General features: G+C 40.2%; 1 protein-coding gene across 12 annotated transcripts in view; it reads left to right on the top strand.

Moving 5' to 3' along the window:
- LOC139749640 (SET domain-containing protein 9-like) overlaps positions 1–19,372 on the top strand; it is a 186,279-nt gene that overhangs the window by 20,504 nt on the left and 146,403 nt on the right. For 9 of the 12 annotated variants that reach the window (XM_071663808.1, XM_071663809.1, XM_071663810.1 and 6 more), the window contains exon 2: positions 935–1,083. In XM_071663808.1, coding sequence (XP_071519909.1) covers positions 1,004–1,083 — 80 coding nt within the window. In that variant the 5' untranslated portion in view covers positions 935–1,003. Of the gene's footprint in view, positions 1–656; positions 723–934; positions 1,084–19,372 lie in introns of those variants that run through there. The other 3 variants (XM_071663804.1, XM_071663800.1, XM_071663801.1) reach the window with 3 other exon arrangements.

The following is a 19,372-nucleotide window of genomic DNA, read 5'->3' on the forward strand; positions in this document are numbered from 1 at the left end:
AGACAGTGGCAAAGTATAATGAATGTAGTAATATTTTGTAGGGAATGATGTAGGCAGTGGAAAAATTGTAATATTTAAACTTATAGACAAACAGTTTCATGCAATTAATGTAATGCACCATATCCAGACCCAAAATAATTTGGACATTAAAGGCTAACTTTACCACTCTTAACTTTGGGACAGTATTTTTGTAATATTTCCACAGGAATGTGATACTTTGAACAGAATTTGAATTATTGAAAAATTTAGCAGTTACAAGCCATTTAAACAGCACCATGTAGGTATTTGAACTATGATGCGCTACTAAGGCTGTGAATCTTTGTGCTGTGCCTTCAGTTAACCTAAGTGTGCAGCCCAGTGCATGTAATCCACTTACATTTAACCCCCTGTGCTTGGAAATATAGTCTTCATCCAGTACTATACTCAAAATCACTCTTCATGGTCTCTTGAAATGTGTAAATATGATAGTAGGCTGTTTTCATTATCTGAACTGTTTATGATTTTTATTTGCATAGGAAAATGGAGGCAAGCGTTTATTTGCATGGGAAGATGTTGGGAGGGGGGTTGATAGATGCATGAGTACACATTGTCCTCCCATTACAGTTATCTTATCTTAACTGAGCCTTGCTGATATTTTGATTAGTTTGTCAGAGTTGAGGTGAAATCTGACATCTATACATGCCTCTGTTTAGTGAGAGACACATGGCATCAATCAAATATGGGTGGAAATAATCTTTTATAATTTACTTTATAACCTTACCAGGCATATTTGAAATAATATAATGTAATGAAAACCCATCATATACTGTAGGTTTATGATGGTATTGCAGAACTAAAAGTAGAATTTTTTATATCCTAGAACAAAAAGTATAAACTCTGTTATTCAAATGTATAAACCTAATAGACCTAATGTAAGGAACGCATTGTTTTACAGGAAGTGAACAACTTAAGATCAAGATAGTGACTAAGTCTTTTGTGAGAAAATAGTGAACTGAACAGGAAAATGCTCAGAAAATTTGGCACCCTTTGGAAATCATACAAGTACCGTTTTGTTCCATGGCTTGCCTTTAACTTTCATAAAAGGTAAGTTATATGATTTTCAGAATTATGTGTGATTAAAGTTAGGGGCAGTCATTTACATTCCTTGTGCTAGTATATTTGTAGATTATTTAACTCATCCCATAGTCTAAAATATTCCATTATCTTTTTTTTTTTTCAAATTGTGTCACTTACTACATCAGTGAGGTAGAATCAGGAATAGATGAATGGCCTCATTTGTTCACATCCACTCTCTCTCATGTATATTGCACCAAAACTAGTCCCTTATTCAGAGCCAAGATCCACAGACCATTCTGGGGTTTCCTTGAACCACTTCAGATGCCCTGGTTCATCCTTTTAACAGCATGTTTCTCCCTTTATGCAACATTGCTCCAATCCACTCCATCCCATGTGTTTTTCTCATCATCCTGCTTGTTCAAGCTTTGATAACGCAAAGCCGCTTTCACTCTTTTCTCTCATTTCCATCTCAGTCTCTTCCTCAACCTTTTTTCCCCTTCCTCTAACATGTACTTCCTCTGAGTCAGTCTCTGTATGCTTATTCTCTCCATATGTTCAAAATCTTTCAAGCAAACCAAGGTTTTTCTCTCTCAGCCATACTTTGCCAACTAGTAAATGTCTTTCTTGCACTGCCATTCCTTACATGATAAGCTTTCCCCATCTCCAACACATGTGCCTTCTTTCATTCTTTTGCACTTAGGGCCCAATATTTGCACCAATACTGGGCCATTGAGATTGCTGTACCATCAAATATGCCCTCTTTGCCCTCAGAGACAGTGACTTTTCCTTCCATGCACTCCTTAATGTATCTAGGACCTTTGCCCCTTAATCCACCTTATTGTTCACTTCCACTCCAACAGTCCCTTAATTCCCATGTTCTCTCAGGTGTTTAAAGCGCTTCACTTCCTTCAGGTTCTTCTCATTCAAATTCAAACTCAAACCCACCTCTTTTTCCCTCCCTCGCAGTTTCTTTCTCAAGTTTACCACCTGAGTTGTGTTATCTGCTAAAAGCAACCAACTGACCTTGCCGGGTCCCCCATCTTAAGCATGCTATATCCCTACCACTCTCTCTAGGACCCTTGTATCAACTCCCTCACTACTCTGTCTATAGATGAACTAAACAATCATGGTGACATCACACACCCTTGATGCAGATCCACTCTCTATTGAAGCCGCTTACCCTCCTGCCTTCCACCTCTTGTACATGCCATATTCTTCTGACAGGAACTCCTTTGCATCTGATAGCTTCCTCCCACATCATATCTTTGTGGTGTCATCCACAAGGCACAAGGCATTTCTATCACTCTATCATGCACTTGCTTCAAATCCATGAATGCTTCATACAAATCTTTCTCTCTTTCTTACTAAATTTCATACAAATTTTTTAAAGCAGACACCTGGCCCACTCATCCTCTAACACTCTTAAACCACATTTACCCATCCCAGTCTGGTGCTTTGTGCATGCCACTACCCACAGTTTCACCACTCTTCTTACGATTTATCATTTATATTCAACAGATTTATACCTTTGTAATTCTGGTGTTTACTTTTGTGTCAGTTGTGATACACCTCACCTTGGACCATACATACATTGAAGATCTTGACGGACCAATCAACATCATTGTGCCCCTCTTTCTTAATGAATTTGGTAGCAACCCCATCCTCTCCAACTACTTTGCCATACTTTATCTTATACAATATTTTCACCACTTTCTCTTTTTATCAAACCATTTGCCATGACACTCTTGCTCTGTATACTTCTACATCAAACAATCCACATCCACCATCCTATCATCTAAAACATTCAACTGTCCTTCAAAAAACAAACTCCTCTTCTCTTTACTTTTACTTTGCCTGTTACCATTTCCCTCTCTGCTTCCCTTACCGAAGATCCCATGATTCTCTTGTCCTAACACTCATCTCCTGAAATATGCCAATATTCTCTCATACCATTTTTCATTTGCCCTCTTTTTCTATCCCTGCACCTCCCTCTTGCCTTCCTGCTACTTCTCTTTCACATCTAATCATTCACATTCCTTTCTTGCAGGTAGAACCCATACAACTCTCTTTTCTCTTTCACTTGCAGCCTTACCTACTCATCTCACCACTTACCACCATTTGTCAGACATTCACAACCATATTTATCTGTATATCTCTGATGCCCATTCTCTCTGGGAATGCCCATCATGGGGTGGCCACGGCAAAAGAGTCTCCACTTATCCCTGTCCTTACATGCCTCCCTCGCATACACCATTCCATGCACTCTTCCACTATTCCTCTCTCTCTTCAGTATCTCTCCACTTTATATGCCATGTCACAGGTGGTCTTCCATTCACACCAACCCCTTTAATTGTATTGTCATACACTCTCCTTGTAAACTCCCCCAGTCTTGCATGCTTTCCACATGCTTAAACCACCTCAAAGTATTACATTTCACACATTCTACCAATCCTCAATTCATTCTGTTTGCATTCCCTCCCATACCACATCTCTCATGTTCAGGTCTTAAGCACTCAGTATCTTTTTGACTCCATCCTTCCATCTCCAATTTGGACTCCCACTTCTCCTTATTCCCTCCACTTCTGACACATACATTCTCTTTGTTAACCTCTCCTCACTCATTCTGTTCATAAGTCCAAACCATTTCAACACACCCTCTTCATCTCTCTCAACCATACTCTTCTTATTACCCCATCTCTATCTGAATCAGTGTATGTCATTAACTAATCAACCCTCCTCTCTCTTTATGTTGTCCTTTTATTTCCAACTCGTGCACCCTCCTCCACACATTCGTATTTACAGCCCATGCCTCGCATCCATACAACTTTTTTGGGACTGTCATACCTTCAAACACACCCATTTTAATCCTCCCAGATAACATCCTGTCTTTCCACAAATTCCCCAATGCTTCTTCAACTTTACCACCCCTCACCTACCCTAAGAAATATGAACTCCTTTAAAATTTTGATAACTTTTCATTCGACAGCTTTAGTGTCTCATTTATGGAAGGATGTAGTCAGGCTGTGGGTTTGAATTCTGCTTATGATAGCTTCAGAGAACAATGCTCCAGTCAGATCAAGTGTTCTTGAGTATCCTACACACTGACTAATGGGATCATACCTACCTACCCTTGCCACCTTAGCACTCGAATGTTGCTCCAGTAACTTACAAAAAATTACAATAGAAATATTATCATTATTACTATCACTATTGTTAACCATCTACACCTGGATATCAAAGTTGGCAGCATAATCAACAACAGATCTCTCAAAAAATAAGTGAGTTAAGCATGTTACAGCTTGCCATGATGGACTTTTTATGTTTGTCTCACCAAGATATAATGGCTGCCACACCTGTTGGCACCACTTCCTCCAAAGATCTGTGCTTCACTTTCTCCTCTCTTGAATATCTATAATGTCACCCTGGTAGTATTCTTGTGTTAAAAGCATGATGATTGAATGTCTGTACAGTACATATGCCACAAGAATGATTAATGCTTTCTTGGAAAATGTGTTATAATGTCGGCAAATACCAATCACATTTATATATCAGTGGATAAAGAATAATTTTTCAACCACAATGATGCTTCTCTTCTAAATATCATTTGTAAGATGTCTGCATCACTGAGAGAGGAAAGTTCTCATCAGAAAATATAACCCTTAATGCTTCTTGGGTCAATCAGTACCTGCACCTACACATGCCACCACAAATACTTTTGGCAGCATTCACCAGATGAATCGAAGCCAGCAATGGGCAGTCATTTCATCCTTTGGGCCAAATGGTAAGACTTCACAAACAGAAAGCAGCTGTGCCAGACTTGTACTAAAGACATGTTTCTGACTAATAACAATAATCATCTTAAAACAGACTTATATTTAATTTTCTTGAATATATCTTTTACTAGGAAATAGCTATATTGGTATTATTGTTCTAATTGCTTGAATGATGGTTAGGACACATGCAATGGTGTCTGGGAATTACTGGATACAAAAGATGGGTACAGAAAGTAGGTGTGATATTCATGATGTTCATACCTTCCCGATATGAACGTAGCAGACAAAAGGAAAATTCTTAGTTTCAGAAGTGATATTTGGAACTGATCTTCATGTGTCACTAACAGAAATGTACCACTAACACTTTTTGAGAGTTTTACTGTTAAGAATGACCTGTGTCTTCCTCCTTTATCAGTCATATGACACCTTAAGGATACTAACCGCTGTATTCAATAAATGATATGTTTACATTTACCAGATCAACATCAGATAAGATTTATTTTGAAATATCTGTTCATGCAGAATTTATGTTAATGAAGAATTGGATGTATTGTTTCTCATTTAGCCCTAAAAATTAGCTAAAAATTAGCATATGGCCTCCATCAAAACCTGTCCTACCATACATTGCAGTGTATGGTCTCCATTGAACCATTGAAACATGTCCTACCGTACAGTGCAGTGTGGCCTCCAATGAAGCCTGCCCTACCATACAGTGCAGTGTATGGCTTCCAGTGAACCCTGCCCTACCATACAGTGCACTGTATGGTCTCCATTGAAACCTGTCCTACAGTACAGTGCAGTGTATGGCCTCCAGTGAACCCTGCCCTACAATACAGTGGAGTGTATGGCCTCCAGTGAACCCTGCCCTACAATACAGTGGAGTGTATGGCCTCCGGTGAACCCTGCCCTACAATACAGTGGAGTGTATGGCCTCCAGTGAACCTTGCCCCACCATAGTGTAGTGTTTGGCCTCTAGTGAACCCTTCCCAACCAAACTGTGCCATATTTGGCCTCCAGGGAACTCTACCCTACCATACAGTGTAGTATATGGCCTCCAGTCAATCCTGTCATACCATACAGTATAGTGTTTTGCCACCGGTGAACCTGCCCGACCACACAGTGCAATGTTTGGCCTCCAGTGAACCTTGCCCTATCATACAGTGTTGTATTTGGCTTCCACTAAACTCTTCCCCACAATGCAGTGTAGTGTTTGGCCTTAAGTGAACCTTGCCCTACCATACAGCATAGTGTATGGCCTCCAGTGAACCATGGCCTACCATACAGTGTGGTGTTTGGCCTCCATTGAACTTGCCCTGCCATACAGTGTAGTTTTTAGTCACCAGTGTACCCTGCCTTACCATACAGTGTAGTGTTTGGCCTCCAGTGAACCCTGACCAACCGTGTTGTGTAGTGATTGATCTCCATTGAGCCCTGCCCTACCATACAGTGTAGTGATTGGCCTCTTGTGAACCCTGCCCTACCATACAATGTAATGTATAGCCTCCAGTGAACCCTGCCTTACCATATAGATAGTATCATATTTGGCCTCCAGGGAACCCTTCCCTACCATACAGTGTAGTATATGGCCTCAAGTGAACCCTGCCCTCCAGTATAGTGTAGTGTATGGCCTCCTGGGAACCCTGTTCTACCATACAATGTAGTGCGTGGCCTCCAGTGAACCTTGCTTTACCATACAGTGTATTGTATGATATTCAGTGAACCCTGCCCTACCATACAGTGCAGTGTATGGCCTTCAGTGAAACCTGCTCTAACATACAGTGTAGTGTATGGCTTCCAGTGAACCTTGGCCCTCCATACAGTGTAGTGTATGGCCACCAGTGAACCCTGCCCTACCATACAGTGCAGTGTATGGCCTCCAGTGAACCCTGCCCTACCTTACAGTGTGATATATGGGCACCAGTTAACCCTGCCCTACCATACAGTGCAGTGTATGGCCTCCGGTGAACCCTGCCCTACCTTACAGTGTAATACATTGCCTCCAATGAACCCTGCCCTACTATACAGTGTAATATATGGCCTCTAGTGAATCCTGCCCTACTATACAGTGTAATATATGGCCTCCAGTGAACCCTGCCCTCCCATACAGTGTAGAATATGGCCTCCAATGAACCCTGCCATACCAAACAATGTAGTGTTTGTCCTCCCATGAATCCTACTGTGCAATAAGGTGTAGCATACGGCCTTTATTGAACTCTGCCTTTACATATACTTTAAGGTATGAGATCCAGTGAATCTCACTTTCATACAATATTGTATGGCCTCCAGTGAACCTTACATCTCTACATGGTGTATTGTATGGCTTCCATTGAACCTTGCCTTACCATGCAGTGTAACGTATGGCCTTCTGTTGAAATTACCCCAAGCATACAGAATATTGTGTGGCTTTCAGTAAATCTTGCTCATGTAGACAATGTATTGTATAGCCCTATGAATTCCACTGTAGTAAACTACATTGTGTAGCTTCCAATGGATCATATGTCAGTATATAGTGTATTTTATGGCCCCCAATGAACCGCATTTTAGTAAACAATATATTGTGTGGCTCCCCAGAGAACCCCACTTCAGTAAGCAATATGTTGTTTGGCCCCCAGTGAACTGCATTTTAGTAAACAATATTTTGTGTGGCCCCCTAGTGAACCATACTTCAGTAAACAATATATTGTGTGGCTCCAGGAAACTCCACTGGTAAACTGAATTGTGTAGCACCTATTGAACCCCACTTCAGTATATGATATATTGTGTGGCCCTAGTGAACCCCACATCAGTGAACAGTATATTGTGTGGCCCATGGTAAATCCCACTTCAATCAACAGTGTATTGAGTAACCCCTCTGTGAACCTCACTTAAGTCAACATCATATTAATTGATCCCCAGTGAATCCCACTTCTGTAAATTATGTATTGTGTGACCAACCAGTGAACCCCACTTCAGTTATGTGGATACTGTGTGGCCCTAAAATGAACTCCATTTCAGTAAACAGTGTATTGTGTAGCTCTTGGTGAACCCCACTTCAGCAAAGTGTATTGTGTGACTCCCAGTGAACCCCACTAAAGTAAAAAGTGTTTTGTGTGACCCCCAGTTAACTACACTTTAGTAAAGTGTGTTGTGTTACCCCCTAGTGAACCCCACTTCAGTAAACGGTGTATTGTTGGGCCCCCAGTAAGCCCCATTTTAGTAAACAGTGTATTGTGGGGCCCCAGTTAACCCCACTTCAGTTAACAGTGTATACTGTATGGCCCAAGTGAACCCCACTTCAGTAAACAGTGTATTGTGTGGCCCGTGAACCCCACTTCTGTAATCTGTATTGTGGCTCACCAGTGAACCCCACTTCAGTAAAGAGTTTATTGTTTACCCCCAGTGAACGACACTTCTATAAACAGTGTATTGTGTGGCTCCCCAGTGAACCCCACTTCAGTAATTTGTTGTGTATCCTCCAGTGGGCCCCACTTCAGTAGACAGAGCATTGTGTGGCTCCCATTTAACCCTACTTAAGTAAACAATTTATTGCATGGCTCCCAGTGAACCCCACTTCAGTAAACTGTATTTTGTGCCCCCCCCCCAGTGAACCCCACTTCAGTAATTAGTGTATTGTGTGGCCCCCAGTGAGCTCTGCTTCAGTAAGCATTGTATTGTGTGGGTTCTGAATCCCACTTTGATAAACATTGTATTGTATTGCCCCTAGTGAGCCCCACTTCAGTAAACAGTGAATTGTGTGGTCCCCAGTGAACCCCTTTTCAGTAAACAGTGTATTTTGTGATCCCAAGGGACCCCACTTTGTGTGGCCTGCAGTGAACCCTACTTCAGTTAGCAGTGTATTGTGGCCCGCCAGTGAACACCACCTCAGTAAAACGATATATTGTGTGACTGCCAGTGATTCCTTCTTCAGTGAGCAGTGTATTGTATGGCCTGAAATGAACCCCATGTCAGTGAATAGCATATTGTATGGCCCCAGTGAACCCCACTTCAGTGAAGTTTATGTTTTGGTCTCTAGTGAACAATACTTTAGTAAACAATATATTTTGTGAGCCCCAGTGAACCTACCTTCAATAAATAGAGTATTATGTGGCACTGATAAACCCCACTTCAGTAAACTATATATTGTGTGGCCCCCAATGAATCTCACCTAAGTAATACATTGTTTGGCCTCAGTGAATCTCACTTAAGCAAATGATATATTGTGTCCTCCAGTGAATCCCACTTAAGTAAATAGTATATTGTGTTGCCCCACTGACTCTCATTTAAGCTGATAATATATTGTGTGGCCCCAGGGAACCCCACTTAAGTTAACAGTACATTGTGTGGTCCCTAGTGAATCCTCCTTCAGTAACCAGTACATTGTGTGGTCCCCGGTGAACCCTGCTTTGGTAATCAGTACATTGTGTGGTCCCCAGTGAACTCTGCTTCAGTAACCAGTACATTGTGTGGTCCCCAGTGAACTCTTCTTCAGTAACCAGTACACTGTGTGGTCCCCAGTGAACCCTGCTGTGGTAATCAGTACACTGTGTGGTCCCCAGTGAACCCTGCCTTGGTAATCAGTACATTGTGTGGTCCCCAGTGAACCCTGCTTTGGTAATCAATACATTGTGTGGTCCCCGGTGAACCCTGATTTGGTAATCAATACATTGTGTGGTCCCCGGTGAACCCTGATTTGGTAATCAATACATTGTGTGGTCCCCAGTGAACCCCATTTCAGTAAAGAAGATAATGCTGTTTGGACCATGGGGAGCAATCATTATCATTTAGTATTTTTGTGACCTTCAGAGAATTGTACAATAATTTTAGGAGAAACATGAAAAATATTGTCCTGAGGTCACAAAGTTAGAACTATAAGTTTAAGCACCACTGATTGGTTATTTAGTAAGCTTAATAACAGTATTCTAAGTTTCCAGGCAGCTGGTGAAAAGGAGTGTTTTTTATTTTCCACTTTGCATCGTAAAACTTTAGATATCAAATATCTTGAATAGAAAGTGCATAGATAATATTCAGCCAATTTGCTGTTTAGTTGTGGTTTGGGAAAGAGCTATCAGGGGCTTTTGAATTGGTTTTGCAAACAAGTTGTGGAAAGGATAAACTGTAACAATGCCACCTTTAAAGAAAGTAGGTTCCCTGAGGAGTGTATGCTTGGAGTATGTGTGGCAGTGGCTCCATCAGCACCTTCTCCAGCAGCACCCGGCACCTTCCAGTCATATTCACCAGCAGCGCCAGTATCTTCATGCAATCCTTGCCCCATACCATCGTCAGCAACTCCTGAACCTAGTCCTGAGCATCAAGATTAGTAAAGTGGATATTGATAGTAAGAACTTATTTCTCCAGCTCTTGGCAGATGGGACCACCCAGTGGGTAGACTTCACCTGTGGTGGATCAGCCTTCATTGATGAGATGCAGCACTTCTACCAGGTCCTTTCTTGCAGCTCGGTAATTAATTTGACACGGCTAGGGGCAGTCTGTGATGTAAGGGCAGTAATTGATCGTAAGTATGTAACCAGTGTTAATTATACATTTTACTGGACACTGAAAAAAATGTGTGACTTAAGCTGGGTAACGCTAGCTGGCATCACAGATGGCACTATCTTGGAAATCTTAGGGAAGAACTGTCACCACCTGCAGCACCTTGATGTTTCCAGTTCCTTGAAAGTAGATGACAGGGCTTTGTCAGCACTAGTGTTGGAGGACCCCTTGGCAATAGAGGATTGCAGCCTAGAGCATATCGTGTCTCAAGAGCGACTTACTAGGCCTTGCTGTACAACTCTAAACTTTGTGTGTGTAAGTGGAACTCAGGTGAGCAGAGTGAGCATCATGCTTCTCCTCCACTATGTGCCCAACTTAGAGTCTTTTGGGGGCCATGTGAACACCCATCCCATTAGTGGGGTGGTCGAATTTCTCCAGCCAGAAGTAGGAGTGACACAGTTTAAGCTGACCCACCTTTGGGATGCCAAGATCATGCCACACCAATCCTCGCTCTTGCGATTAGCTTGTCCTAACCTTGTTGCTCTTACCACCGATGGGTCATCTCTGCCTTCACTACACTTTCTTCTGCCTCTCCCATCCTTGGCTGTTGATCTGGACTTCAAGTTTTGTGTTAATAGCATATACAACTATCTTCTTTCACATGGGAAAGCTTTAAAAGAATTAATTCTCAGCAACAGTGTAAACTCTCCCTTGGACCTGGCTTGGCTGATGGAATTAACACCTCACCTTGAGCACTTGGAAGCTTCACTGTGTGTCAGTGAAAGGGATGAGGTCTATATGTGGAACTTCTTGAAAGTTGCAACTGTCACAGTTGACTCCTCATTGACCATCTTTGCCTTGCTTACCCACACTCCTGACCTGTGTGACCTCAACCTCACCTTCTTAGAGGAAGTATGTAGTGAGGAGACTTATGAGTCTATCAATGATGACCTCATTTTGAACATTGTAATGGCTGGTGGACTGAAGAGATTAGAAAAACTTAGAATAAATCAGTGTGCCATGAGTGCCAAAGGTCTGAACTACCTACTGTATCACTCTCCTCACTTGCATTACATAGCACCACTTGTCTGTTGGCCTAAGATATCACAGGTTGATGTAGACAAGTTAAGGGCAACTGCATCTCAGAAAAACTGGGCTTTGAAGACAGTGATGCGCACAGACTGGGAGGTAATGTGAAGTCATTATGTACAGGAACATGGAGGTAAGCAGGTTGTGTGAAGATTATGTTACTGTTGTCAGTAGATTGTGTATCTGTGTGTATGTTTTTCATGCTAGTATTAAGACACTGTGATACCAAGTCCACAGGCATTTGTTATGGTAGAACCTCTGTGTCTGTTACTTTTTGGATGCTGCGATGCTGAGTCCACAAGCATTCAATACAGTATAACCTCCATGTCTGTTTTAGTGTTCAGATACTTTGATGCTGAGCCCACAAGCATTTGATTCAGTAGAACTTACATGTCTGAGTTTGTATTTAGGTGCTGTGATGCTGAGTGTATGAGTGCTCTATATACTAAAATATCGATGTATGCCAGTTTTGAAGAACTGCTTGCTTAAAGAAAAAATGAAAGAGCTCACCAAGAAATTATCAATTAAGCTGCTTTACCAAGGTCCTGCAAGAAATGTATAGCAGTTCCAAGGGTTTCATAGATTTGTGGTTCAAGAAGGACACAAAGCCACTCAAAGTTTGTTTCTGTTGTTGTTATTGTTGTGATGTACTCATCAGAATTAGGCTGATGTGGTGTAAGTGGCTGCTGCTTCTGATAGGAGACAGTAACCACAGAAGGACATGGTTGTGTGTATAGCTTTTATATTCTTAAGGATAAAGCAAAGCTTTCATTAAATTCAGATGTAGAGACATTATGAAGCCATCAAATTCATATGATATAGAGTTAAGCTGGGACAGTCTGTAGTCATCAGATATATATATGTACAAGAAGAACACTATGTAATCATCAAGTAAGAAATTTTTAAAGACGGATATTACTTTTGCCTGATTGGACAGACCATTTTTCCATTGGAAGTATCAGAGCTTTGTAATGTATTCTTTCATGAAAGATATGTGTTGCAGTTATTAAGGGAAGGAATTTGCACCTTTAGGTATTCAGGATTGTTTTCAGATTGCAAAGGATTTTTTTCTTAAGTGCTAATTGGGGTGTGAATGTTGACTGATATAGTCAGATGACATCCAGCTGATGGATATGGTCCGTAAACATTAACACTAAGATTATTATCATATCATAATTATTATTATTATTAGTTATTTTCATTTTTTCCTTCATGCTTGTTTGCTTTTTCTCATCACCAAATTAGCATCAGAAACATATGATGAAAAGGCCTCATTCGCTCTGATCTGTTTTCTAACTGTCATGTGTAATGCACCAAAACCACTGTCTCCTGTCCACAACCAGGCCCTACAGATCGTTCTGTGGTTTCCCTTTGCTGCTCAGTATGCCGTGTTTTATTCCATCAACAGCACATTACTCCTGTATACGACATCCTGTTTAACCCCAGGACCCCTCTCATGGGATCCCTGCTGCTTCAAGGCTCTGCTTTGATCAGAAACATGGACAGGATGGACTCCTTTGGAGTGAGTCTGATTGATGGCATATATTGTCTGACTATACCTTACTTGGTGAGAAGACGTTACATGTGCTGTATACCTCTCATGCATAAGCGTATCTCATTTTTGATGTTCTCTTGATTGTCCATGATCCCAAATGAATGATTATTGATACACTATATATCTATATATAATGTTGAAAATATTTTTATAAGGAAAATGTGTAAGATTTTGTCCAATGTTTTTTGTGGGTTTACATGATGATGGCTTGTATCCAACGTCTTTGCAGATGTTAGATTTTTAAGTCTCTGATGATTTGTAGGTGATCAGTTATAGCTGGGATGGCTTACTCAGATGACAAAGATAGCCAAAACTTCGTAACCTGTACCATCTAGGAGCAACAAAGTTGTAAACTGGGTTCGAAGTATCCCAATATTCTTCATAATGATGATGGTAGTGACCAAATTATTCATTTATGTTCTTCTGATATACAAAGACCAGCAGGAATTGGATAAAAATCAAAAGTACTAGCAAGCAGTGAGTGTTTCATCGAAAGTACACTGCCACAAGAGTTCACAAGCACATACAATATGTTTATGTCTGCTGAGCTAGTAACAATGTAAGGGGGAGGAGTAAAGGGAGGTAGAACATAGTAGAGTGACATGAACTGTTGAATGTTGTCAGGTGCAGTTGGTGGTTAGCACAAATATTATTATTGTAAGCAATAATGACTTATATTACATGATCAGAGAATATTACAAACATGTGAAGAAACGATATAACTGGCCAGAGAAGGGTGGGTGAAAACAGGGTAGGGGGTGTCAGGGAAACTGGGAGGTTGAGTGTCTAGATTGTCACAAGACATGACTATTTGCCCATAAATGTTACATGTTCCTTCTTGACACAGTTGGTGTGCTTATATTTTACTATAAGTAAAAGAATCCTACATGTACTTTCACAGAAGATACGTGCTAATACAATGTCATTATTACAAGATGATTGACAGCTGCTGCTATCAAAATACACCTGTTTGCATGAATAATTTGACTGTTTTATTAGTTTGCCATCTATTCAACAGTTCACGTCACTATATTATGTCCCTTGTACCTTTAGTTCTCCACATACAGTGTTACCAGCTCAATTGACATAATATCCTAAGTACTTGCACATGAACTCCTGTGTCCAAGTGTACATGTGATGATGATAATATGATAATGATGATGATGATAGTCTTTGTGTTTTGTGAGATTTCTGGCAGTCTTTTCTTTCCATAGTTCCCATAAAGTTTGGTTCAAGCTCAGTTGTTCTCATACTCAACAATTCTCTTAAGTGACTGTCACTCAAACCTGCTCGAAGCTTGGATTTCACATGTTTAAGTGTTGAGAAAATGGACTCACATAGTTCGAGCCAAACGTATTGATTAATTTCAAAGCGGCTTTTCTGATAACATGGTATTTATCCTTTTGTACTAATTTCCAGAAAGTAAGAATTGCCCCTGTTCTGTGGACAGATTTCAGTGTATCATCATCCAGAAATTTAATTTTTTCCATCCAAAGGAGGCTTCACACAGTCTGCCTCCATATTCAAAGGGTATTTTATAAGCCTGAATTGTGATCTTTTCTATTGCAAATCTTGAAATCGTGCTATAAAACTGTCTTGCAGATCTTTGATCACATTTGCATATTTATCTTTTCTCTGTAATCTGTGTTCTCCATCTTTTGATCTAATGTGAAGCTGTGATAATGAGGGAAAATGATTCAGTTCACTTGTGGTTATCTTTATGTGAAACAACTGCAATTTTGATGATGAAAACACATATGCTCTGAGCTGGATCAGGTATCAATTTGAATTCCCCTTGTATATCAACATTTTGTTTATCCATATGGAGTAGCAAGTCTACGAGAAAAGCCAAATGTATAACCCTCCCTGGAAGTGTAAGCTGAAGATGAGTTTCATGCTATTCATCTAATAAAGACCTCACTGAGCTGTGCAGTGGTATATCAGCTTGTGATTTGCTGTATATATCTGAATGAAATTTACAATACCCAAAATGGGCTTTATGAAATGATCGAATTTCAGTTTTTGATGGCAGTTGTTCATGGTGAATAATACAATAAGATGTCCAAAGTTATGGAAAACATGCATGAAATTTACAAAGTCTAATTGGTCCATTCACAGACCCACATACAGACAGAGTACTGTCTGTTGCTATGATAGTGAGGTTTTGTAAAGGTGAATTGTTCTCTGCAACTACAGCCATCAGTGCTTCATTTTTATATCTTGCCTATGAGTTTTTTTGTTCCAGTGAAACAATATTCAAGGATTCTTCTCTGACATCAAGGTCATCGGACACAGTACAAACAAAAACTGATAGTTGAAGTTTATCCTGCACATCACATGACTCATCCAAAGCTATAATCAAATAACCACTCTGCTGAAGTTGTAAGTGCAGTTGTGATTCAGATTCACAGTTTGAATTGGATGTTCTGCACTCATTTGTGTTGCATGATAATTTCAGGTCTGTATAGTCTTGCTCTCTGGTGCTAAAAATGAAATCACATCTGTGAAGCAAGTCTTAATAAGATTGCCTTCAGAGTAGGATTTTTTGTACATGCTGTGTTCCATGCTAAATGATAGGAGGCTAATGTTACTGTGCTGAGCTGACAAAACTGGTGAAAACCTGAGGTTGCATATCCCTTTATGTTTTCAATTATTTTACTTTCATTGTGCAAACCTAAGATCCGTGAGGGAATTCTTCATCAATATTTGGATAGTTTGAAGTCAAATGACATGGTACATGTGAAGATTTGAATTTTGTGTCATGCACATCTGGCAAAGCAGACATGTGACCTTGCCATTACATTTAATGGAAAAGTAGCTATCTTCTCACTCATTTTGAAAACACCTATTTCTTTCTATGTATTATCTCTCTTGTTTATATTTCTTTTCTGATGTTTTAGTATGCAAATTACATAAAAATATCCACTGCATCACAATGATGATCGTTGAGCCATAATTCCATGTGTAGAACACTACACTTCAACGTCTGAGTCTCAAGTGAGTGACTGATTATCCTGGGTAAGGGTGCATTGTGTGCAGCCGGACAGGAACGGAATGCATGAAACCAGTTACTAGCATGGCTACCATGCTGAAAACTGTACAGAAAGATGCTTTCATTTTGATTAATAATGCTGGTATTGTTGATAAACAGTTTGTTACATATGCCCCCTAAAGAATAAGTAGAATATGTTCTATCTATAATATTATCAAAATATCTTGATATGTCCACAAAATTTCAGAAATATAGGGGTTCAAGCAGTCTATATGATAAAAGTTTCCCTGGTGAGTACATATTCCATTTCTGCAATGAACTGAAGAGCCACATATTTGTCTTTATAGAACTGCAATTTGGCCACTCTAGAATTATATTAGTTTCCCTTTTAGAATAATTGTTGTAGGTCTATAGAATCTTTATGAAAGAAAAAGACAATCAGGCTTAAATACACCATTTGATTGTTTATAAGTTGGATGGATTTTCATTGGTGTTACTGGAAAATGACCAACTCACGTAAATGGAAACGATGTTCAGTTGATCCATAGAGAAAGTAAAAGGAATATTTTTGCCTCAAACAGTAGCAATAGCATCAGAAATACTGACCTTGATGGCATGATTGTCCTTATTTTATGACCCAGACCACTAAATAATATAATAACTACCCAGATTTGCTGGCTGATCTGTCTAATCAGCACTTCCAGTTATCTTCAGACCCCTTGTGAAGTGTACTTCCTGGATGCCTCCCTTGATTAGTGGCACATTAGGCAGCTTGGCTCTGGTTTTGTATTGTTTTCTTTAATTAATTTTAAAGTACCCTTGGGTTTATCTTGTTGGAGGTTCCAGTTGAACACAAAAGTCCACACAGGCTGAGCCTTATTTGATTGTAAAACTGTAAAGAGGTTTAATGAGGGGAGATATAAGATAAGAAGAAAAAGTTTAAAGAATTTTAGAGAAAATGGAAAACCTGCCTTTTAAAAGGGGCAAGTTCATAAATGTTGGAAAAGGCATGAAGGGGTGAAAACTTCCAAAGTTTCAAGGTGTAAGGAGAGAAACAGATATCAGAATGCCCACTTGTGAGTTGGCATCAGCCATACTGTTGATATGTGATGCAATAGTTTGTTGATTAATATGTATTCTAGCTAATGACTGGGACACGAGCTGCCTCTTGGAGAGCAAAAGCCAGAGTGATACAGGAAAAGGAAAGTTAATCAGCATTGCATTGTACAGCATGTGGGTGGAGTTGTAAGGTGTCTTAGACTTGGAGAGATGATAAATCTAACTGTTTTAGACACTCCTTTGTCTAGCAATTATGTAGAGCTAGAACCTCCCCAGGTGGAAGAGGAGTATTCCACAAAAGGACAGAACAATTCTTTTTATAAACAGAGCAGCTGTATAGAAGAGAACTTGGCACATAAACAGGACTCCCAGTTTCCTAAAGTTAGCTATTTATGTAATATTAGGCATCCAGGATAGGTTAGATATTACAGTGCCACCAAGTAGATTCACTGTGTTTTATGGACGTCATTGATGTAGTGGTTATTGCTGCAGACTGTGTTGCATTCATGGGATTGAGCCCACATATGTTTGAATCTAGCCATGGCAGTCAGTATACAGCAGGGGTTCCCAACCTGGGTATATGTAACATACATACGTAGGTAAGGGTGCAAGTATAAACATGGTGAGTGATATAGAACACCCTCGTTACAAATCAGCTGATAAAGAGAACAATCAACTCGGTAAGATCTCCTCCCTCCTTCTTTTGTTACAAAGTTACCTACATACATACACTTTAGAATTGATAAACTCATAAAAAAATTATGCTGAACTCATTTTAGTCTAGTCTATCTGTGGGAGGATAGTTGGCAGGTTCAGTTGTGCACCACCAGCATTAGTAGGTAGAGGAGAGGTGTCATGTGTGAGCATGTGTGAGCAAAGTTAGTCTAGCTGAAGGAGGGTTGTTGGCAGGTTCAGTGTGCATCACCAGCATTGGTAGGTAGTGAGGAGAGGTGTTGTGTGTTGGTCGTGATAAGACGTATGCTTTCATTATATTTTTCAACTACTTTTATTACTTCTTACATAACAGTATACACTTATCATTATGTATTTACCTCTGCCAGGTTTTGTTTTTGCCAACGTTTATTTACTATTTATATATACATAAGTAAGTGAGCTTGGGAAGGAGACCTGTGTGAGGAAGTATCAGGAGAGACTGTGTACAGAATGGAAAAAGGTGAGAACAATGGAAGTAAGGGGAGTGGGGGAGGAATGGGATGTATTTAGGGAATCACTGATGGATTGCGCAAAAGATGCTTGTGGCATGAGAAGAGTGGGAGATGGGCTGTTTAGAAAGGGTAGTGAGTGGTGGGATGAAGAAGTAAGAGTATTAGTGAAAGAGAAGAGAGAGGCATTTGGACGATTTTTGCAGGGAAAAAATGCAATTGAGTGGGAGAAGTATAAAAGAAAGAGACAGGAGGTCAAGAGAAAGGTGCAAGAGGTGAAAAAAAGGGCAAATGAGAGTTGGGGTGAGAGACTATCAGTAAATTTTAGGGAGAATAAAAAGATGTTCTGGAAGGAGGTAAATAGGGTGCGTAAGACAAGGGAGCAAATGGGAACTTCAGTGAAGAGCGTAAATGGGGAGGTGATAACAAGTAGTGGTGATGTGAGAAGGAGATGGAATGAGTATTTTGAAGGTTTGTTAAATGTGTCTGATGACAGAGTGGCAGATATAGGGTGTTTGGGTCGAGGTGGTGTGCAAAGTGAGAGGGTTAGGGAAAATGATTTGGTAAACAGAGAAGAGGTAGTAAAAGCTTTGCGGAAGATGAAAGCCGGCAAGGCAGCAGGTTTGGATGGTATTGCAGTGGAATTTATTAAAAAAGGGGGTGACTGTATTGTTGACTGGTTGGTAAGGTAATTTAATGTATGTATGACTCATGGTGAGGTGCCTGAGGATTGGCGGAATGCGTGCATAGTGCCATTGTACAAAGGCAAAGGGGATAAGAGTGAGTGCTCAAATTACAGAGGTATAAGTTTGTTGAGTATTCCTGGTAAATTATATGGGAGGGTATTGATTGAGAGGGTGAAGGCATGTACAGAGCATCAGATTGGGGAAGAGCAGTGTGGTTTCAGAAGTGGTAGAGGATGTGTGGATCAGGTGTTTGCTTTGAAGAATGTATGTGAGAAATACTTAGAAAAGCAAATGGATTTGTATGTAGCATTTATGGATCTGGAGAAGGCATATGATAGAGTTGATAGAGATGCTCTGTGGAAGGTATTAAGAATATATGGTGTGGGAGGCAAGTTGTTAGAAGCAGTGAAAAGTTTTTATCGAGGATGTAAGGCATGTGTACGTGTAGGAAGAGAGGAAAGTGATTGGTTCTCAGTGAATGTAGGTTTGCGGCAGGGGTGTGTGATGTCTCCATGGTTGTTTAATTTGTT

Source organism: Panulirus ornatus, chromosome 7 (genome assembly GCF_036320965.1).
Source record: "Panulirus ornatus isolate Po-2019 chromosome 7, ASM3632096v1, whole genome shotgun sequence".
Lineage (NCBI taxonomy): Eukaryota > Metazoa > Arthropoda > Malacostraca > Decapoda > Palinuridae > Panulirus > Panulirus ornatus.